Raw genomic sequence first — 23,664 nt, 5'->3', positions numbered from 1 at the left:
CCTGGCTGCCCTCGACCCTGGAGACTGGATGGTAGCGTTGGACTTGCAGGACGCATATTTTCACATCCCCGTCCTGCCGGCCCACCGGCGTTACATGCGGTTCACGGTAGGCCAGGAGCATTTTCAGTTTGCCGTGCTCCCCTTTGACCAGTGCCCCTCGGGTGTTCATGAAGGTGATGGTGGTGGTCGCAGCTCACCTGCGCAGGTCGGGGGTGTCAGTCTTCCCCCTACCTCGATGACTGGTTGCTAAAGGCGGGCTCGCCCCAGGCGGTCGTCAACCACCTCGGACTACGAACGACCTCCTGCATTTGCTGGGGTTCTCCATTCACGTGCCAAAGTCGCACCCGAGTCCCTCTCAAAATCTCCCCTTCATCGGAGCGGTTCTGGATTCGACGCTGTTTCGGGTTTATCCTCCAGAGCAGCGAGTCCGGGATATTCAGGCTCTGATTCAGATCTTTCAGCCTCTGTCCCAGGTTTCAGTCAGGATGACCCTCCGGCTCCTGGGCCTGATGGCCTCCTGCATCCTGCTAGTGCAGCATGCCAGATGGCATATGCGGGCTCTGCAGTGGGACCTGAAGTTCCAGTGGGCGCAGCATCAGGGGAACCTGCCCGATCATGTTCAGATCTCAGAGGGCACTGCACGACAATTGCAGTGGCGGCTCACGAATCTCGATTGGGTCAATGGCAGATCCCTCTCCCTTCCCCCACACAGTGGTGACGGATGCGTCCCTCCTGGGATGGGGAGGCAACTTGGGGGAGGCGGAGATCAGAGGACTCTGGTCTCCGGCGGAGTCCTGGCTCCATATAAAACTTTTGGAGCTTCGGTCGATCCGACTTGCACTGAAGGCATTCCTTCACACTGTCCGGGGAATTGTGGTGCAGGTGTTCACGGACAACACCACCGCCATGTGGTATTGCAACAAACGGGGTGGGGTCCTGGACCCTATATCAGGAGGCTCTGCGCCTCTGGACATGGCTGGAACATCAGGGCATCACCTTGGTGGTTCAACACCTGGCAGCATCTCTGAACGCCGGTGCTTGATGGATCACGAATGGCGTCTGCACTCGAACGTGGCGCAAGGTCTCTTTCAGCAGTGGGGAGAGCCTTGGTTAGATCTATTAGCCACCGAAGAGAATGCGCAATGTCATCAGTTCTGCATGTTGGAATTTCCTAGGCGGCACTCGCTCAGCGACGCTTTTCATCGCGAGTGGAGTTGCGGTCTGTTGTACGCCTTTCCTCCTATACCACTTCTGCCCAGAGTGCTGAAGAAGATTTGGCGCAACCGGGCCCAAGTCATCCTTGTGGCTCCGGTTTGGGCACAAAGATACTGGTATCCCGAGCTACTCAGCATGGCGATCGATCCCCCGATCCATCTGCCTCTTCGGGAGGATCTTCTGTAGCAGCAGCAGGGGACGGTCCTCCACCCGAACCTGCCCAGCCTCCACCCACCTCCATTCGTGGAGATTGAGCGGCGACAGTTGACAGCTTTCGATCTTCCTCTCGAAGTCTGTGATATTCTGGCAACCAGGCGTACTTCACTAAAACGGTTTACGCCTGCAGGTGGAACAAGTTTGTGGCATGGTGCACAGCGAAGGCTGTGGATCCCCTTTCTGCCCCTCTTTCTGAAGTCCTTCTGTTCCTTCTTTCTTTCTTTCTTTGGCCCAGCAGGGCTCTGCTCTGGGCACTATCAAAGGTCATCTTTCGGCCATCTCTGCCTTTTTACAGCTTTCAGATCAGCCTTCTCTTTTCAAGTCCCCGGTTGTTAGCCGTTTCCTGAAAGGTATTACGAACACGTTTCCTCCCATGCCGTTCACTATGCTTCAATGGGACTTAAACCTTGTCTTGACATATCTGATGTGTGCTCCCTTCGAGCCCCTTCAAACCTGTCCTTTGCGTCTTCTCACTCTCAAGACGGCTTTCCTGGTACCTATCACCTCTGCTAGGAGAGCGAGTGAGCTCCAGGCTCTTTCTTCCAACCCTCCTTTCCTTTCTGTTCATCCGGACAAGGCAGCTTTAAGGACCCGTCCTTTTTTGCCAAAGGTTGTCACGCCCTTTCACATCGGGCAGCCCATCACTTTGCCCACCTTCTTTCTGCCTCCTTCGAGGGAGGAGGAGAGGCATAACCGTCTGAACCCAAAACGTGCACTCGCTTTCTATCTAAAGTGTACACAGCAGTTCCGGGTGGATGACCAGCTCTTTGTTGGCTACGTGGGCACCAAAAAAGGTCAGGCTGTGCACAAACTGACCATCTCTCGGTAGGTCATTCTGTGCATCAAGGCATGTTACTCCTTGGCTAAGAAGGAGCCTCCTGTGAGGCTGCGTGCCCATTCTACCAGGGCAACTGCAGCCACTACTGCCTTGGGACGTGGCGTCCCCTTGCAGGTAATTTGTCAGGCAGCTACACACGTTTACCAAGCATTACTGCTTTGACAGTCAGGTCCAGAGAGACGGCTTCTTTGGCAGTTCTGTTCTCCGTGAATTTCTGGTGTAATCTATTCGCAGACGCACCACCGGTTTTGGTATTGCTGGGGTATCTATTCTAAGGTAAGGAATCTATCACTAACGTGTCTCTTTCAGAAGCACAAGTTACTACTTGTGTAATGATATATCTGTAAGAGACAGTTAGTGATAGATTCGTTACCGCTCCACCCATCCACCCCGTTCTGCGATCTGATTCTAGGATTAAGGTCATCCCCTTTTCAGGGCACCAGTGGTCAGTTTCTTGCATGGCTCTGCGCTCCTGGTGCGGAAAGTCGTGTACAGAATGTGAGAAAGTGCCATCTTTCTTGCATGGTATGCCCCCACTTTTTGCTAAATTGCTGAATGTACTTCGATTGAGTGTACCCTGGGTTCCTGCCAATCAGGTGCCCAGGGCCTATGTTCCTTCCTTGAACCACACAAACTCCCAATTGGCAAACCCTAGCCACATGTCAGCCCCTAGTAAATGGTACCCTAGGTACCCAGGGCCTTGTGACCAGGGAAGGCCTCTAAGGGCTGCAGCACTCATTGTGCCACCCTCAGAGGCCCTGTACCCTTACACACACACACTGCCCTTGCAGGCTGAGTGTCTGGGTGCAGGACAAAACAAAGAGTCGACATGGCACACATCACTGTGTACCATGCCCATCACCTACACTGCCAAGGCATATGTCAGCCACCCCTCTAGCTGGGTGCATTACGCCTATGGTGTGGGCACAGGAGCAGGAGCCCTGTGCCCCTACAGTACCCGGGTCCATTCCTGGGCACTGTAAGTGCAGTGCTGTCATTTAAGAATACATGGTGCTGAGAGCTTGTCAAACACGAGCTCCACTGCACCATATTGGCAACACTGAAGCCTGGGAAGTTTGGTATCAAACTTCTCAGCACATTGAACCCACACTGATGCCAGTGTAGGATTTAATGTACTAAGCACCCCAGAGGGCATCTTAGAAGATGCCCCCTTACAGCTAACTTACAATCCACGTCTGCTCTGAGGCTGCCCAGGCTGCCACACAGCAGACACGTTGCTGGACCCCTGGGTGGGAGAGCCCCTGCTCTCCCGGGCCTGCAACAATGCACATCCTGGGAGAGGTGAGAAATCTCCTCCCCCAGGATGAGCAAAGGGAAGCTTCAAAGGCATGCCGCCATTTGGAGTTTCCCCAGGCCACTGCAACCCCCCACTCTGGCGGGAAGCTTGGCCGGAAACCCCATACAAGGACAGGGGATTTGCCAGCCTGCCCACCCCACCCCTCAGGTGGGGGAGGCGAGGTGAAGCACATCTCCGGGCTCTCGCCATCTTGAAGATGGGAGGCCCTACCCTATCAGGATTAGGCTACTGTACCCACCCCAGGACAAGGACCCATTGGTCCCTGGCCTTCACCTACCTGTAACGCCCCTAAATCTAGTATTCAGGGGCATCCTGAACCTTCCTTCCTTAGATTCCAGATAGAAAACGACAAGAAGAGCAAGAAGAACAAAGACCTGCCCTGCAGCTGCTAAAAAGAGAAGAAGACACCAACTGCTTTGGCCCCAGCCCTACCGGCCTGTCGACTCTCGAACCTGCACCAGCGCGGCATCCCTCGTGGCCAGCAACCTCACCAACCCCGGAGGACCTGGCTACCTTTTAGCTCTAAGCCCCTGGGACTCCCACGAGTAGAGGCTCTACTCAAGAAACCTATTTGCTATCCCTGGCACCAGCCCGGGACCGTGGACCCAACACACTCTGCACCAGCCAAGCCTGGCCAGTGCCGGAGTGGACAAAGACCAAGAGGACGACCCCACGGCGACTGTGACCCAGAGTCCGGCACCCAAGGACCCCCCTCGACATCCCGGAAGAAGCCTGCAGCCTCAGAACCAAGTGCCACCCCAGCCGCGATCAACCAGAGGGTAAGATTCCCGACGTCAAAAGGCACCCCTGCACCCGGCGCCCTGCGACCCCCTGTGCCCAATCCCGGGGTACCCACCTAACCTACAACTACCCAACTTACCTCTCGAAGTGGTGGTGGCACCTGAAACATCCTCGTCCCCGAGCCTGCAGCCTCTTTCCAAACCGGAACATTCCCATTGATTTCCATTGAGCGCCCTAAGGCTCAAAAGCACCCTGCACCCAGCCGCCCGAGTGGCCCTGGCAGTGCCCTCTCTACACTAACCTACTTCCCCACTTGCCCTGAGTAAGTGACCAGGAGCCCAGCTCCCACAGCCGCGTGGCTTGCCAGACAGCAGCCACCAACCAAGGCCCCCCTATCCCTCATAGGATAACATTGGGCCCAACTCTCTCTGCACCCGGCCGTCCTGAAACCGCTGAGGGTGAACCAACTGTACCTACCTGACACTGGGGGACCCCTGAGTCCATGCCCGGAATTTCAACACTACCAGTCGAGTACTTACCCTTAAACCGCTAACTTCATTTTCCTCATAGGGTAACATTGACTGGCTTTTTCTTCAAAAATCTAAGTGTGAACTTTTCAAAACTGCAAAAATTCACCAAAAATCAGCCAAGTGACAAAAACGAATTTACTCACCTGCTCCTAGGTGAGCTCCCAGTGCTGGATCTTGGTGCCCAGCCCTGACTCTGAAAAGTGTTCACAACTATACTTACCTCTAACTCATTTTTCTCCCATAGGAAACCATTGTCTGCTTTTCTGTGAAATTTCTTCTAAGTGTCTACTTTTGCAAATTTGAAATATTCTTTTAAAATCGTACCATTTCTGCAAACGAAATTACTTACCTGCTTTTGATAAGGACCCCAGTCCTGGGTCTAGGCACCCAGTCCTGGATTACTAAAGTAACGATAAAGTACTCTACCTGCAATTTGAATTTCTTGCCATAGAGATCCATTGAATGTTTTCTGTGAAATATTTTCTAAGTGCTAACTTTTGAAATAGCTAAATATTATTTAAAAATCACTACAGTTATTAAGTCGACTTTCATCACTTGATTCTGCATACTGACCCCAGGCTGGTTCTAGGAGCCAGACCTGGAATTCCAAAAGTGATCTGAAAAGTAATTTATTACAAATAACCTGAATTTTACCATTGAGCTCAATGCATTGTTATGTTTAGGAAATAGGATTGTTTATTGCAACCAACTGTGACTGTTTACACAAATTTATTGCTTAAAACAAAAGTATTTATATTCAACCTCTCATTCTGAGAAAGTATATTTTTACCCCCTTTGTGGTTCTAAAAATAAAACAAGCATATATTTTATATATACAAATCATTGGCCTAGAGTTCAGTTATTGAGTGTGTGAAACCATTTGCTGACTGAGTGTGTACAATAAATGCTTTACACTGTCCTCTGGTACTGCCTTACTGCTCGACCAAGCTACCACTTTTGAGAGTAAGGTCATACCTAACTTTGACCTCTATCAGCCTCTGGGGGACTGTGGACTCTGTACACCCTGTACCTATTAGGGAACAGTATATACAGAGCCACTTTCTCACACAGAACTGACGTCAGCGCGCACGGGTGGCGCCTAAGTAGTCTCCATGAAGTCATCTCGCGCTTACGACGCCAGTGACGGACACGGAGCCGCACGACGCCACCTACTGACGCGCAGGGGTACTGCTACAAAGACTTTCCAGATCCAGTCTGACGCCTGGGGATATTCTAAGGTAAGGAATCTATCACTAACTAATGTCTCTTACAGATATATCGTTACACAAGTAGTAACTTGTGCGTTGCTACCCCTGCCCAAAGCATTTGTTTTTTTTGCCAATCAAACTGGGATAAGAAAATAAAGGGAAATAAAGTGGCTGTGCCATTTTGCAGGTGTGCGCAGATGTGTTGCATGCATCTACAAAATAACATGATCTGTCGCACCATAGACGTTTGCACCCCAACCCTCTTATCTATCCATGATGCACAGCATCGGGATGGAATACAGCATGGCTAAAAACCACTGACAGACAAGGTCTCAAAGATAGATACCTATGCATTATGTCAATGCTAATTAAATAGAGGTCTAGAAAGGGATACAGAACCACTGTCAAACAGGTCTCAAGCGCTTTTTCTGTATTAAAAAACAGATCCCTTAGGCCTTAGAAAGTCTTGCTTAATCGACATTTTGACACTTCCTTATAGGAGAAAGCTCTTGGTGCTGGTTGCATCTGTAGCAAACAGGTTTTCCATATATGTTCGGTGATAGCAGACCACTTTGAAATTAAGCTGATGCCGTGCTCCAGCCTCCACTTGTCTTTTAGGTTTTCTCCACTATAAAGCATAAGGTTTCAGCATCCTACTGGATGTCATTTAGGGAGTGGTACAGGATTTCGACACTGGGCTTAGGAGTATTCTCCAGGCTTCGCTGTGCATTCAGTCATGGCCCGGTATATGAAAACCGTACCTCTGACAAGACTTGTTTTTTTAGCACCACTGGAATGAGACACTAATATACAGAGAAATCAATGCAAGGTTGGACCCTTTTAAGATTGAGGTCTCCTGGTAAAAACAAGTAATGAAGCAACATGTGGACCTCAATCATAAACGATGTAACTGAAAAGATAAGCGCATTCCCTTAGATGGCAACATATATGAGAGATTTCTTTGTCGGGAATGCCCTAAGTAACCCCCTCAAAACCTACACTTTCTATAATACAAAAGTAATGGAAGGTTTCAAGCTTTACAGCTGAGGTTTTAGTGTAAAGATCTCAATATTGTTTCATGTAGTTGAGGGATTTAACTGCTGCTAACCACACGCTGGTGGCTCAATGCTGCTAACCACTTGTCGGTGTTCTCGAAGAGCTTTAAGTTGGAGATAGATATGATGGGGTGATTAGTGCCTTTACAGTGAAATTCTGGGGCACCTGCATTCATAAGGATTGCATCTGGCATTCCCATCAATCTAGAAGTGAACTAGCACATGTGGGGCTAAGGAGGGTGATCCAAACCTACACTGAACTGCAGCAGAGTAAATAAAACCCAGTCTATGAAACTTCAAGCAGTGATTACCTTTGCAGAAGTGATCTCTTTATTAATCCGACACAGCAGACAGATCTGACAGTGTCTTATCTTTAAGGGTGACCCTGTCTTGTCACTATGGAGGGGCGCACTTCAAGAACAGCTGACAATGCATATTTTGATCTAGGGTTTTCAACCAAATTACTTTAGTTCTAGAAAATATGGATAATACAAGAGCGACACATTAAAGGGTTTAAAAATGCCACTTTTAGCAGTTTCTTACGAGCCACCAAAATCTTTGAGTCCTATTCAAAGACCCAGAAAGTTTTTACCTACCATGGAATATTACAAGGCAAAGAAAAACGAACTTCTAATCAAATTATCATGGTACCTTCCAATTGAATTTTTAAATGGAGCCCCAGTTTATCTTGGGAATAAACTAAAAAACTTCAGGAATTTAAGAGTTTGAGACAAAAAAGCAGAAAAAGGTGAAAGGAAAAAAACCTGAAGTAAACAAAAAATATAGCAGGAAAAACAATTAGCAGTTTATCATATAAATGCCACAAAGATGCTCAGACATCAGGCTGTAGTAGCCGATGTACAACATTCTAGGTGCTTTCTACCTCGGAGTTTGGAGGCCTTACAAAAGCAGAGCTCTGGTAAAGTACTAAGGCTTAACATGTTTTCTAAGCCCAGGAATGATTGCATGCTTAAGAAACAATCTAGCTGAATTACTATCAAATTGCCTTTTATCATACTAATACAAGTAACCAAAAAAAATTATACAGAACAAAAGAGCTCAAACAAAACAACCACATCGCAGTACACAGACTTTTCTATAGTTTAAACTTACAACTCGTTTGTCTCTGTATCTTGCATCGTGCTGTACTGGATGATGCGCAGAATAAGGTGGGTGAGCCTGAGGTGGTGGTGCATGATGCTGATAGTATGGATGATGTTGTGGCTGTTCCATTCCAGGATATGGAGGCTTAAAGAAAAAGAAAACACTATATATACACACAGAACGTTGACAGACTTCTTTCTCTTTGTTTTCCAAAATTGAAGATTTTAAATCTATAATAGTGTCAACAAGAACCATTATGGGCAGAAATGGATATGAATAAGAAAAAAGTAAGACACTCCTATCAATTCTTTTTCTCTACAAAGGTCCACTAAACGACGGCCCAAATTCAGAGGTGCTATGTGTGCATTAGTAACCAGAAACAACAATTTACTTCTACTTCTGATTCCGGATGTACTGTATGCATTATTTGCTGCCTACTCTCAAAACATACTTGAGCCCAAGTTTATAAGGTTACTAAGGCTTTCAGAATCAATGTTGCAATACACTTAGCTCCTAATTCCATCTGTACAATAATAAACTACCATATTTTGGAACAATAAGCCATGGGGTTTTTTTCATGGACCCATTTAGTGGTTAAGTCTAACTAGACTGGGTCAAAATGTCCAGAGGGTAGCAAAAGGGTTGATGGACCACAGCAAGGGTACCATTACCAAGCTGCATGCAGTAAGAGCACCAGATTTATTTAAACTTTACCCTATTTTAAGTGAAATAGAAGAAATACAGTATAAAGAAACTTCAGTGTCCATAAACTGATAACTTTGCGCACTGCGGACCCCATCCTTTATGCCTACCTGTTAGCACAGTTTTTAAAACCCGATGCTAATGAGTGAGGAAATACTCCAATGGATCGAAAACAATGAGGTCAACTTAGACTGGCTAATCTGGTGGAGGCTGCGAAGACGTCCTATCGCAATAACCTTGCGCACCAGGTGTGCAGCATAGGGAAAAGGCTTTCTTCGCATCATCAAATTTAACTAATACGAATTTCACCTTTGTTTATTAAAATACAGCTTTGTTAGTATTTATCAGGGATCTTACACTTGTTAGGAAAGTTAGAAACATTGATGGGTAGACAGCCTTTAGCTGAAAAATAACTTTTTAAGGTACATCATATTTGAATACTTAAGTGTTTGGATTCCATGGTGTTCACGATTTGGACCCAAACACTGTGTAGATTAGATTCACTCTGTCCTGACAAATTGGCCATTGATCTTTACTGACTCCACGATGGCAAGAAACAGGTCTACCTTTTAAACTCCTGGGTTACCAGGGATCATTTCCTTCAATCTACACCTCAGGCCATACACCTGCACTTCACAGACGGCATTGGGACAAAAATATCCGATAAAGAGCCCCCTTGAGTGTGCCCTTGGGCATTGCAGCACCAACCCGACAAGGAGCAAGCCCGATTGAGCATAAGACCCATTTGAATGTGTGAGGGCCCTAGTTCCAAAAAGGAACCATCCTCCCACTTTTGGTTCCCATATATCTGACCTGATATCTCCCCTCTTATGAACTGCACACAGTTTCTCGTTACTATAATGAAATGACACCAGAACTTAACTGTAATATGTTATTAGTCGAGTTCTAACATCAATACATGCTACCAACAGCCGAGGGGAATGACTGGTCAGACCAAGGAGCATAATTAATTAAAGCAGCTTTTTAAAGAACGAAAATGAAATGTTGCTTTTCTTTTTTCTGCACTTTTTTCAACTGTACATTGAGAAGAAAAGATATCCACGCCAAAATGGGTAATTATAGGAAAGTTAGAACCTTTCTGCATGTTTCTACTGTGCTTTTTTTGTTTAAGTCACTAACTTGTATTAAACTGCTTCTAATAACTTTTTTGCAACAAATAGCTAACACTTTTTTAGATGTGCTTAATTTTGCACTAGAGATTCTATTTTTATTCTTCATGTTTGCAAACAGGCTCACTCTTCGTTTCAAAGAGCTACACACCAAGGATTTAAGTTGTTTGTTTGAACGGTGATGGTATGACCATGTATTAGAAGAATAAAGTACCTCTCACATACATGATGTGGATATTGGAAGTCAACTTGTTCCTCTACATGGGCATTGAACTCTTCAGTAACTTGCAATTTCCCTATAATGTACGAAAAGGGGTACCTAATCATATATGCATACATACATGTGTATGTCTGTGTGTGAAATTTTAGTTTCAAAGCCATTGAAATTTGCCAGTGAGCAAACCAACCATAAAACCCCACAATGTACTGCTCAGAAGCACCCATCAATTATGGAAGACTAGTAAAGCCGAAGCGCACTCTGACTGTATGAATGCGCTACTGGAGCAGACAACTGTTCACACCTAATGTATAGTGAGTGCAGGTCGCTGCCCTCAGCCAGGCCCACACTTCCGTTTTGTTGGCCTCAACCCTTTTAAACTACAGGTCTGACACTTGTCATCAACCCCAGTATTCATGCCAAGAGCATGTTCGATATGGCTTTGTAATCAATCCTAGGAGGGACACAATTTCAACCTTAAAAATACTGCTAATTAACACCAACACTGTAGACTCAAAATCCTCTGATGCAGAAGTGAAATTATTCAGGATTATAATACGCACCATTCCTTGCCAAGGTGGAGGTGGTCCCATGTTCTGAAATTCCCTCACATAATCATTGTAAGACTAAAATGTAAACAGATGAAGTTCAGTACAATATAAGAGCAACACAATGAAAACACTGCACGATTGACATTTAGAACCTATGTCTTACCCCATTCAGGAACACATCTCGTCGGACTCCAGTAAATCGTCTGTCGAGAATAAGAAATTTAAATTAAAGGTGTGCAACTGTCAATAGAACCCTAGCTGTAATGAATTTCAATTTAATTTTGACCTCTGTCCACCACCACAATGCAAGCCAAATGATCTAAAAGAAGATACTGTTTGTAGACTTTAATTTTACTTTGCCTCATTCTGACACTTCACATTTAGGGAGCTACACTCTGCTTGAGAATTCTAGGCAGATCAACACCTCTCTGTGTTGAGCACTAATACCACAGACAGAGGAAAAATCACTACATAACTTGTTTATAATAATCCCTTCAATTCTCTGTGAGGCACTATTTGAGCCTTTTCAGATTGGTTTTAAATCAAAACAGTATTTACAATAGCAATGAAGTGCTGAAACAGTCCCATTCGCTTTTGTTATTCATATTGCAGAGCTGAATGATTATCGATCTTGACAATAAAAATGATAACGAAGCTCATAGTAGTTCAGCAAGGTAAATGGGAAGCACACCTTGCTGAATTGTTCATTTGTTGCCCTACAGTGGGTTTGCACCCAGCAAGAACTTTCGGATTAATAGATAATTTTCTTTATTTGCTTAATTCACATGCATGATGTAACATCTTAGTCGTCAGCAAGTTTGTGTTAATAGGTTCTGAATACGAACTTCGAGGTATTTTAACATGGATGTCGGGAGATAATTATGTACACATACACGTTCTTTGTACTCTTATGGAGAGAATCCAGATACATTTTGCTGGCGGTTACGATCAGAATTGCAGTTTTGGTTATAGTATATTGCATTATGGGAGTAGGAGTCTTCCTCGTATCTGGGGCAGTTGTTTGAGGGTAGATCATGTGACTATTAAGCAGCACGTGGGTGGGAATGTCTGGTTTAAAAACAGGACGGTTGAATGAGGGAGGAAACCTTTTGGAACGAGTAATGGAGATGGACGAGAAACAATTCATGCAGGTATGTTGCAGGCTGTGGATGCAGCGATAGGAAAAAGCACATGATTTTACAGTTTGTGTGAGGTGTGCGTTTAAAAACTGGGTGATATAAAGATGTTTAGCGCTGGTCTCAGAGTGAGTTTTAGTGAGGTGAGGAGGAAGGGTAAACAAGAGTTAGATGGAATGGGGGAGTGTGGGTGATGACAGGATACATAAATGAAGGCGGCGGGAGTTGCAGTGAATAAGATGAGAACGATAGGATGGAGAAGTAAAGAGCGTGAAAGTTGCAAAAATATGAATTGTTAGTTGGTAAAGGTGTTTTAGGCTAGGAACAGGTTAAGTGTGAACCTGAGGTATGGAAGTGGTGAATACACGGGATGGACATGGAGGGAAGGAGAGGCACGCAATTAGTTTACACGGGTTGGATGATACGAGGGGTTTCGCTTAAGCATGGATCCTTATAACAAAAGAATATGATTTTGTTTATAATTGTCACGAAGGTTGGGTAATTAGTAGCTTATGGCCAGTATGGATTATTAGGTTTGTATAATTGTGGATAATGTATTAATAGTGCATATTTTATTATTGTTGTAGTTAACCCTGAAGAAGGGCTCCCGAAGCCCGAAATGCATTGGGTCTTAATAAATACAGCCGGGACGACTTACACCCCAGCTCATTGTAGACCTGCTACGGCTCCCCAAAAAGTGAAACTCAAAATTTCTAAGCCTGCATTCACTTTAGCAGAGACCTCCAAACCCCCACTGTATTTCTTGGACTGTGACACCGGGGTTTCCAGATAAGGCATTTAGATTTATGTTCCCCACCTTTGTTTGGACTCAGAGATGCGGAGATAACTTTGAAGAGAGACTTGATTTGTTCAACATTGCACAGGTCAACTTAATATCTCTCGGACCAAGTGTCATCTGAAATTCATAGCATACTCATTACAAGACGGTGGACGCGATGAACTCATGCATGAGTAACCCAATGAATGAATCTGCAGAGAAAACACTAAGGCCATCTGAGAAACACAAAACTAAGAGGATGCGCTGGATTTTAAAGAGTAAACTAAGACTAAAGAGATTTGATTTAGAAGAACAGACTTCTAAAATAAATAAGGCCACATCTTTCAACCCTGACCATCGGAAGAAAAGCACTATCTTCACTGTGTTCAGACAAGCAGATTCGTCATTTATCCCCTCTGCAATCCTCCAGCTGTCCTCCAGTATAGACCCGTCAATATCCCGGATACGTCAGATCTTCTCAATTTTTAAATATTCCTTTACTGCTAAAATGGATTCCTCACTATGTGCTTTACTAATTCCTTGAAACTGCAGCATATGTCACATTTCCATCTGTCTATTTCAACCACTGTGGATAGTTTGGAGTAATTTTATCTCATGATTTCCTTTCTTTTCCTTATCCATAAAGAAAATGTCCACAGCGCCCCTTGCCCCCAAGTTTCACATGCATGGTAATTCACAAAGTATACATTTGACTCAGACTTTGCACAAATGTTGATTCTCTAGTGCATTTCATTTACTGCATTTGTACAATACATTCACAAATATTAAATACACTCACAAATATTAAAAAGACATTTCTGAATCAATTAAACATTACTTACCTGTCTACTTCTTGATAGCGTGGATCCTTGACATACCCTGTTCAAATATCAAGCAGTTTTGAAAATTAACAATGCCTTGCCACTTTCAACAAATCAATTTAAAATTCTAAGAAAGTACTCCATTTTCACTATGGGATGACTGGCTATATGCCTTTCTGCATAATCTGAATGGCAGTGAAACATGTATATTTGATTTGCATTGATTTTGCTGTTCGTTTGAACTGCAAGATATCTTTAGGGGAACACAGACATGGCCCTGCCATTTATTACCATGCAGCATTACTTTGGCCAATTATATATTCTCAACTATCCCCTCTTTTAATGGAGAATGTACTTCACATTGTTTTTTTCTTTAACATAAGAAAACCATAATGCTTTTTAAACAATTAAAGGGTTCCTTCTAAAACATTTCAGATGCTTTGAAGACTTCACTCATTACTTTTATTCTGCTGCTCAGTATCTAAAATAATGTACCAGATTAAATGCACTAAAATCGAAGCCTAATCTGCAGACCTCTTGTCCAACTGTTCATTCTCTGCATGTCTTACCACCGTTCCTTAACCCCCAAGAAAGATGGCATCCCAACTAGGATGCAACGGAAGGTATTTAATTCAATAGCTGTGCTTGTGATGGACACCGTGATCCCTAAATAAAAGGAAAAAAAAACTATCTACATTACCTAGAATTTTCCTGCCCAGAAATCAAAAGTTATGGGGACTTTGACTCTTGCTGGACGGGCTTAAAAATTCAGCACAAGCAACTGCTTATGGGTCTGAATCAACATTACTGAAGATATACAACTTTTAATAGCCATTAGTACCTTTACATATTCTTCTACCATGAAGGCGCATAGTCATAATTGACTAATTTGATAAGAGGTGCCACAAACAGAAGTAATTCCTACCCAGATATGTGCTCAACTAATCAATCATGCAGACTGTTATCCGAAGATCAAATAGACACCATGCCAATCATCTGCAAAAGCAATCCATAAAGGAAGTGCAGCGCCAATATGCCCCCTGTACAGTTTATTTGTGGATTCTGGCTACCGACCTCAAAGCACTCCTTAATACATGGCTATCCATGTGGAAATCGACTTATGGCCAGTCCTTGCAGCTTGTCTCCACTTCCCTAGACTGTGGCAATAAGAAGGCTGACTAATGAATACGTTTCAATAAAAAACCAATGAGAAGGAAATATGGCTCAATCTATCGAAATCTAAGTCACTTTGACCCTGGAAGACAAAGTGAATAGCAAACATGCAAATAAAACTGTTTCCTACAGTTACTTTCTTCACACGTTTATAGGTCTTAAAGGTATGATACATGACATGTCATAGCCTCTGAATAGGCTCAAAAGACAATGCCAACAAATGAGCCAGCTTTAAGATGAGGTTCCACTGTGATTTAAGTGACAGGAGGAAAAGCATTTACCACTAATGGAATCGCACAAAAGGCTCATCAGATTTCCTCACAGTATTAACACCAGCAGCATGATTGTTTTCTTTTAATGTTTTTCCTGCAAAGGACTATGTCAAAGGTTCACACAGGCAAACATTCCTTAGCAAGTTGTTGAAATGGATCTACAAGATCAATCGCACTAGTTGCAAACGCTCTACTATTAGCTTTCTTAGCCATCTACAAACCTTGTCAAATATCTGGAAGAGGTGGAAAATCATATGAGATACTAATGCCCGGACACCAGGATCACATCTACTGAAACCATTGGCTGACAAGGAGCGGCCTTGCCAAATTAGCAGCCTTAACATGAAGGTCCACTGGAGATTGTCAAATGCAACAGCGCTTTCCTGAATATGTGCAAGGAACCCATTCTCCCACACTAGCAGAGACACTGAATGCATGGCAGTGGTATGGGCTTTCACCAAAAAGCTGTCTGCTTTGCACCAGGGTAGCAAAGAGATTAGTCAGTCTGGTCACCAAAAGCTCAAACTGATGTGGGGGCTGCCTTTCGGTTTCAAACCGAAGGCAGCTGGTATACAACTATTCCAGAAGCTGCCCCGATATATTGAAAAGGAATCTGAAACTACCCCAAACCTCACATTGTTCAAGTAATGGTGCTTTTAACAGGATATTGGTCTGCATGTACAACACCATCTCCACAAATATTGTGCCTATTCAGCCTTGCTGTCAGAAAAAAGGTCAACTATCTTTGATTTTGTGACAAATGACTTGAGTAATTACTGCAGAAGCCTCATGACTCATGTTTTCTTGTCAACATTTTTTTTTTTTTAATTTGTGTGGCCTGTTAAGCAGCATATTTGTAGTCTGCACACGTCATTTTAGCTAAGGATACTGTGTGTGGTTTAGAGCTGACCAATGGAACAAGACCAAAAAGATGAGCCTATTGCTTGCAAAATGCAATATACCAATAGAGGTGGTGACAATGGCAATAACACTATTCTCAGCAGTGACAAGTGTCCTTTGCACATCTCAGTGTCCCTTGTTCAGCCTGAAGCAACAACCTGACTGGCCAGGGGAGTTATGAAGTGAATGAACATCCCATGTAACTATTATGGGATGAGAGGTCAGTTTTACCAAATGTAAATATATCCAACTCTGAAAAGACGGGATTAATATGAACAATCCCAAACTGAATGGGGACATTTCCTTGATTGAATTAAGGCAATCACTTATTTTCCAGACAAATTCCTCACCAAAATATCCCCAGTCCATGCCAACCAACTGCACTAATAAACAGAGATACGTTGGAAGCTCAATGTGAACGGAGAGATCCGGAGGTAAGCAATGAAGGTAAGTGCACTGTAGCGAACATCTGAATTTATTTGATCCCAGCACCCCATAAGTTTGAGTGGACCCTCAATGTGTAGCATAATCCAGCCAAACAAGGGTCTGAGCAGGTAGCAATCCTTATATAAACCAAATCAATGATTAGGTGAGAACAAGCAGTTAACACCCAAAACATGTGGCAAGGTTTGAGGTTGGATCAAGGACTGAAAGAATGAGAGAAAAAAAAACTGTAGAGTTGGACAATAATGAAGCTAATAAAGTCCAATGATATTATTTAGATGAGGAGGCTAAGAAAGGGACCAAGTTACACTGACTTACACCCATTCACAGCTTCTTTTCTGAAGCAGAGTGAAAGCAAAATAGGTGGATTGCATCTCTCCACGTCAGAATCAAATCAATTCCCACAACCATCTAAAATAGGATAGTTTCAAATCAACGAAGATGTAGCCATGTTTAATTATCAGTTTAGAAATTCCTCATCACTGACTCAATTCAACATGATCTTGAGAATGGCAACTATACATTAAAGTATGGCAAAAAATATCCCCCACATACACAATGAATCTACTCCAGTCATGCTTTTTAAACATGTTATCTTCATAATTATAAAGATATTAACCTGGCCTCTGGTGAAAGTCAGGGGGATAGTCAATCCTTGGTTTCTTTCGGTTATGGATATCGTACTCTTCGGGTCGATGCCTATATAAATTAGACATTGGAAGTGAGCCTGTGCATGAATAGTTTCACAATACATTAAAAGACACCACCTATTGTAATAACCCACAGATTAAATATAGGGTTTGCTACGCTGTTCTTTGGGCATACATCATGCCAGGTTCTTCCTCAAAGTGTTTACAAAGTTAACAAAAAGTAGCTTTTCTGCTAAGCATATTTTGAGATCTTTTATCACATAGGAGTCTTGAGTCATTCAAAATCAGAACATGCCAACAATAATGCCACATGTTAAATGTTTCCATTAACTTTAAAAACTTTAATGAATTGTAATCCCAGAGATTTTCAGCAAAGGGCTTTCCAGCAAAGTGCAAATTCTAACACAAATTACCAGACAAATATTATTGAAAGGAATGACCATGAGAGGATCACAAGATAAACTGATGGAGTAGACAAAATTTGCCGACACCAAAAGCATGCCTTATAATCATTAAAATTGTACACAAGTATTTCTGAAATATATTCCTAGTCTTCTTGCAAAGAACTGTCCTTTTAACAACATGTACCTGCTGAATTAAAATGTACTCAGTCAATCTCTAGACAAAATGGCCTCGACTACAAAAATCAACGAGCAATGTTTTGGCAATAACATTCAAATACCAGTCACCAAAATGTGAGGACTGATGTTGGATTAGTAAATCTTTTGAGTATAACAATGCGGAATTAGCTTATTATATTGTTGGTATTTCTTAAGAATTACGACCTAGAATCAGTGACCTGTGGAGAAAGTGGTACCTGCGGAAATTAACTGACTTGTCAAAATCAATACTTGTTGTGCCACCTAAACTAGCTCAGTCTGCTTCCTACTTAAAAGAACAATTCTCTCAGTGTCACAGCCAGGTAGAACTATAGGATTACCTATATCGCTAAGAAACACAGAAGCTTTGCTATGATTATTTAAAACCGTGTCTGTCCCTTAGGAAATCGTCTTAGCCCAACAAAAAAGCCGGGAGCATTAAAATGTATTTACTCTGTGTACTGGGACTCTTCATCTATAACATTTTGACCTCGTTCTAACAGAACTACACTGTGAAAATAAATGCAATTTAGAATGTTCAGCCTCTCACTGAACTTAAAGTTAAAACATACACTACATTTGCAGACTGCCACTGTGAGATCTTTATGTCTAGATCCTGCTAGGGAGATGAGCTCAAAGGAAGAGGTAATGGTACAATAGCAACTGCAGTCATCGAAACAAGTTTAAAAAGGCAAACAGTGTATTAATACTAGGAACTAAGTACAGATTATTAAGCACTACTTGTACATTTAGATTTACCACAGCAATTCAAAAACACATTACTATCTAATACCACATGCTGTTCTCCAGGCACATACTAGCTATTCAGACACTTTCAAACAACCACCGAAGTGCAGACAAATCTAGTCAGATTGCATCAAGTGCATCTGTGGAAAGCCCGTCTGGTGGCTTAGTGAATTAATGCAACCACTGCAGGGGGCTTGTGTTAGAACTCGTGGTCACAGTTTCAAACCCCGGTGGGTCCACTCAGCTTTTCATCCTTCTGATGTCGATAAACATAGTACCATTGAGCTGGATAACAAACATCTAATATTCAGTGCCAAGATATCCTAGGGTGAACATGCGCTTTACAAATGCATGTTCTGTTATATTAACTAGCTACAAAGAACTCTAGCAATCACATACATTTTGGCCAAAAAAAAAGCACATACTTATTTTGGATTGGCCGATTGCTGAATTGTGAGAATCAACATAGCCAAAGTACTCAGCTAATGCAACAGCAGTAACATATGAGAAAAGACCAAATCTAGAGCTAAACACCTATTTGTTGCAAAAGTTATGTTTTAAACCATTTCGGTATTGCACTGTCACTGCAAAACACTTTGCTGAATTGACTGGACAAGTTATTGTTTTAACTGGGTGACTAAGTTATACAGAAAATATGACAGGAGAACATAATTAGAACACTATGTAGGGGTAGATTTAAGAAAACGTATTCCAACTTGCAACTCGCATGCAAACAAATGTTATGCAGCAGTCCTCTCTACTGTGTTATGGAGGTTTTATTTCTGCGTGCAAGAAGAGTAAAAAAATAAATACTGGGCGTTCATACGGTTACATTCTGCAATAAAAATGAACGTGTGGCATTTCTGTTTAGAACTGTTTTCTGAATGGCTACCCGTGCTGCTGATTAAAGGCTCCCTTCTGATAAAGGACTTCAATGAACATGATAATTCAGTAAATGCCCTAGCGAAAACTGACTATACTCTGAATGAACTGAACACTAGATCAAGCTAATGCAGAATATTAATTTGGTTGCATAATTGTCATCAGATTCCCTCCTCCCCACACAAATGCCAAACTGCTCCCAAAAATTCATTTAGCTGACTTAATTAATCAGAAAATACAAAGCAGAGGTATTAATATCAAGTTCAGATTAAGAGAATAAAAGCTGGTGTAAAGAAGAAACATACCGCTTTCCTGTCGATTTGAGAGTGCACTTACGACCGGTATAAAATAAGACAGTAAAAGTTCATAAAAAAGTCCAACTAATGGTTTTAAGCTGTAAGCCTTGCATAAAGGGAGGCCCCAGAAGGCTCGTGGTGTGGTGGTGCTTAAGTATATTTTGCAGTCCATTGCAAAACAAGGTGAAAAAACTTCATGTGAAAATACTTTTGTGCTGTGGAAAACCTGTTAGCTTAAAACGTCAAGACATCTCGGTGCTCAGTCCATATTAGGGGGCTATGACAGGTTTCCTCCTACCTTTCAAAGTCCTTTTTTTAGCTCAAAAACAATTGGGGTTCTTGTGCCGCTTTTTTTTTTTTTTTTTTTAAACCTACCACCGACATATCCATGAATTGGAAACTTAACCCAAGGCGGCATCTCGTCAAACCACATATGCAACAGTCTTTAGCATAAGAATTATCTGAATTCAAAATGGCTACAAGGGAAGGGCTTGGATGAAAGGCTTAGCAGTTCTTGTAAGACTTCTCCAATTCTGCATGTTTAACCCCCATTTTGCAGGTCAAAGCTGTTAAGTTCATAATGCAGTGATCAATCACCGTGTCGATCCTCTAACTCAGTCCACAGGTACTGACAGCATCTGGAAGGGTCGTACAGACACAGCAACAGACATTCTTTTTGGTTTGTTGCCGGGTCTCCATGGCCTACTTGACCACCTCTGGGAAAAAACCTATTCTTTTCAGAAGCTCAGCAAGATGTGTGTATTCACTGTTGCAACCCGCTTTGAGAACATTTGGAAATAGGTTTAAACACATCACGGTGAAACTATTTTCAACAGTCCCAATAATGCTCCTCTTGAAAACAAAATAACTTAATAAAAAATGCTCCCCAATACGAGGCATCATCTTCTGTAAAATTATTAGAGATCCTTTTTTATAAGTCCCAAATCTGATTAGGATATTCCAGTGATACACCTGAAAAAAAGGCTTTTAAATAATAAATTAACATTTTTTTCTCTGCATGAATACACTACTCCCTAATCAAAACATCAAGCCAATCTATGGACTTTAACAATATAATATATTAACTTCGATTTTTAAAAACTAGTCTAAGAAATCACTCCATTCTGCGAGACCCTCATTTTGGTCTTGAGAAATAAGAGACTTATGAAGAAGGGACAGCAGGAAGACAAGTCGAAATCCTCAATAAAGCCACAAACTGGTCCATGCAGCTTGATTTGAGGATTTTTTCATGCTCTTCGTCATCGCAGGAAAATGGTGTATCGTACTCTTCCATCATGTTATTCCGATACATGCGCTTACTATCAGTCCAAAGAACGTTTCTAACCTTCCCACGTCCCGCACTGGTTCTCGACGTGAAGGACGGCCTCTTGTTCGTGGCTGAGAGTTAGCTCTTCTTTTATGACGTAATTTATGAATGACAGGATACAAGTCAATACTTTCATCGGGAGGGAAAAGAAGGCAAAGCTGGGTTCCACATGCATTTTCAATTTCCTAAAACAGTCAATAAAAATGTAGATTAAAAAATGGATGTTACTCACTCAAAACCATCTACAAATATTGAAATATCAACTCATGGAGTGTCTTTGAATAATTGTACGAAACTGAGGTTAGCAATGAAAACAGAATTGCATAATTTTAAGTCTGAACATGTAGATATTTCACAAGTTAAAAAGAACACACTGTGTACAAACCATTAACCAAAAACAAGTTTTACAAAGTCTTTATACGAGATGATACTTTTGATGAGTTTAACTGCATTCAAAATTTAGGACAGCCTTACTCCATCCACATTAGACATTGGCAAAAGCAAAAGATCGAATTTTTGTTTAAAATGGAGGTTCTTTTCACGAAGTGTCAATTGTGCATGTATGGTGGGGAGTGTTAATGACTAGGCGAATATGAGAATGAGTCAAAGGTAGACAAATGGGCAACTGAGCACACAAATAGAGGAACATACCTGCCTATGATCTTGAGCTCAAACAAGTGAATTCACAATGCTGGTTGAATACGATGTGTCCAAACTACTCACAGGTACATTTTCAGCTTTCACAATACGTACAGAGAAACTGAAACAGTCTGTTAAATTTGTTACACGAACTACCTTCACTATTGCCCAAACTATAAAATACTAATTCCATGCATGGACACTGCTTCAGATCACTGATCCTGAAACTGCAAAGAAAGTGTGGTAGGAAATTAATTTGACTGACCAAATAACGTACTGTATTAAAACTATACTTTAACCAATTAGCATCACGACTGCAATAACATTAAATGTTGCAGCAAGGAAGGAAAGCAGCATAGTATGGAAGCAGGCTTAGAGAGAAATTACAGAAATGTGTGTGCACCATTTAGCGATCTGGGTTACAGTAATCTAGTTATGTGTAAAAACATGAAACCTATCACATGACAAGACACATACACAATGGAAACTGCTGTCATTAGAACATCAAAGTGGGAAAGCTTCGGCTACTCAGTGAAATGACTGTGCCAAGCACATGCAAGATATTGGTGGTTCTGGCATGACAATTGCTTCTGTCAGAGCCAGAATCCAGCCCCTCACCTTTCGCAAGTCCTTTCAATGAGTATAGATGGGTTCACATGTTCTCAAGTAGTACAATTAGAGTCATGTGCAATACATATGTTTATTATTAATATCCCTTAAAAGAGTTTTATAAGAACTGCCCAACCAATATATGAGCTAAATATTTGAGAAGAACCATATCCCTTGAAAAACTGAGGGCATTTTAATGTATCTATAGTATAAAAATGTAACCTTAATGCATTTCAAAGGCAGTTAACACTAGGGCGCTTCTACTTAGAGAGGTCCTTATTCCTCTGGTTCCTAAACTATCATCCATTTAGCTGTATGGTATGCAAGAGCGCCATTTCTATGTCACTTGAGTGCTGTGCTCCCAGCCAGTCCTGTGTATATGTATTATAAGCAGAGGAACTAATGAATCGTGAAAGGCTGAGATAGGGCCTGCTCCCTCCTAGATGAACAAATGTAATAGATTACAGCTGTGGTCAATTTATACAATCAATTAAATATACTAAAAGTTCTAAAAGAGTTTCCTGGATATCCTCAGTATGAAGTGTGCAGTTACTCGTGCAGTGTATGAGGACATCCCCTGTACAGCATTAGCTTTCAGCAGAGCTGGAACAATTTTCAGACTGAGGGTGCTGCCATCAATGTTACATCATTGAAGTAAGTGGGATTGTGAAAAAACAGGCATCACACCAAGATCAAGAGTAGCAAATGAGCCACGAACAATCAGGAGGAGAATAGTAAGCATGTGATATGTAGCATGGTATGGAAGCAAACTAAGTTACAGAGGTCATATTTTTCATTGGAATGGCTACTAAATTTGCACAGGTATGCAATTTCACAGCTAAAATGATATAGCGCACAAATGGTATGTGGAAGGAAAATGCTACTTACCAGTATGCATCTGGTCTTGGCACGGAGAGCTGCAGAATGACAATTACCATCTTGTGTTGGGCTTGGATGTTTGCAGTTTGTTGTTGTCTTGGAAGAAGTCTTAGTAGTCACGAGAAAGGAGACTCCTCCCTTGGACGTTGGTGCGCATGGGCATCAACTCCATCCTCAGATTGTTTTTCGCCATAAAGGGAAATGATATTTGTAAGAAACAGGAAAGATGTCCATGTGTAATGTATCTAAGTCAGATAACACTGGAACAGATGGAGGTACAGCGGAGGCGGGTGGGCGTATGTCATTCTGCAGCTCTACATGCCAAGAACAGATGCATACTGGTAAGTAGCATTTTCTGTTGGAGGCATATGAGCTGCAGAATACATACTTGTGCATAGACTGTATAGCAGTGTTCTCCCCTAGCGGTTGTCACCTGTATCTGTTGCAGTGGCCTGAAAAAGTGTTTTAAGAACAGCCTGGCCTACAGAAGCCTGTTTTGCATGCGGGTCTACACAGTAGTGTTTGGTGAAGGTGTGTGGCGTAGACCATGTTGCTGCCTTACAAATGTCATCTAAGGGAATGTTCCCTAAGACTGCCATGGAAGCCCCTAGTTTGCGTGTTGAGTGCCATCTAGGGGGAATTGTTAATGTGCGTTTTGCTTTCCTGTTGCATATTTGAATACATTTG

General features: G+C 42.4%; 1 protein-coding gene across 10 annotated transcripts in view; it reads right to left on the bottom strand.

Moving 5' to 3' along the window:
• Positions 1 to 23,664, bottom strand: part of YTHDC1 (YTH N6-methyladenosine RNA binding protein C1) — a 140,656-nt gene that overhangs the window by 24,165 nt on the left and 92,827 nt on the right. For all 10 annotated transcript variants that reach the window (XM_085636520.1, XM_085636525.1, XM_085636518.1 and 7 more), the window contains 6 exons: positions 20,869 to 21,035; positions 16,969 to 17,048; positions 13,582 to 13,618; positions 10,989 to 11,028; positions 10,838 to 10,900; positions 8,235 to 8,369 (listed from right to left, as the gene is read on the bottom strand). In XM_085636520.1, the coding sequence (XP_085492646.1) occupies positions 8,235 to 8,369; positions 10,838 to 10,900; positions 10,989 to 11,028; positions 13,582 to 13,618; positions 16,969 to 17,048; positions 20,869 to 21,035 (522 nt within the window). The remainder of the gene's footprint in view (positions 1 to 8,234; positions 8,370 to 10,837; positions 10,901 to 10,988; positions 11,029 to 13,581; positions 13,619 to 16,968; positions 17,049 to 20,868; positions 21,036 to 23,664) is intronic.

Source organism: Triturus cristatus, chromosome 2_1 (assembly GCF_964204655.1).
Source record: "Triturus cristatus chromosome 2_1, aTriCri1.1, whole genome shotgun sequence".
In the NCBI taxonomy this organism is placed as follows: Eukaryota; Metazoa; Chordata; class Amphibia; order Caudata; family Salamandridae; genus Triturus; species Triturus cristatus.
This window is presented reverse-complemented; position numbering and strand designations above follow the sequence as displayed.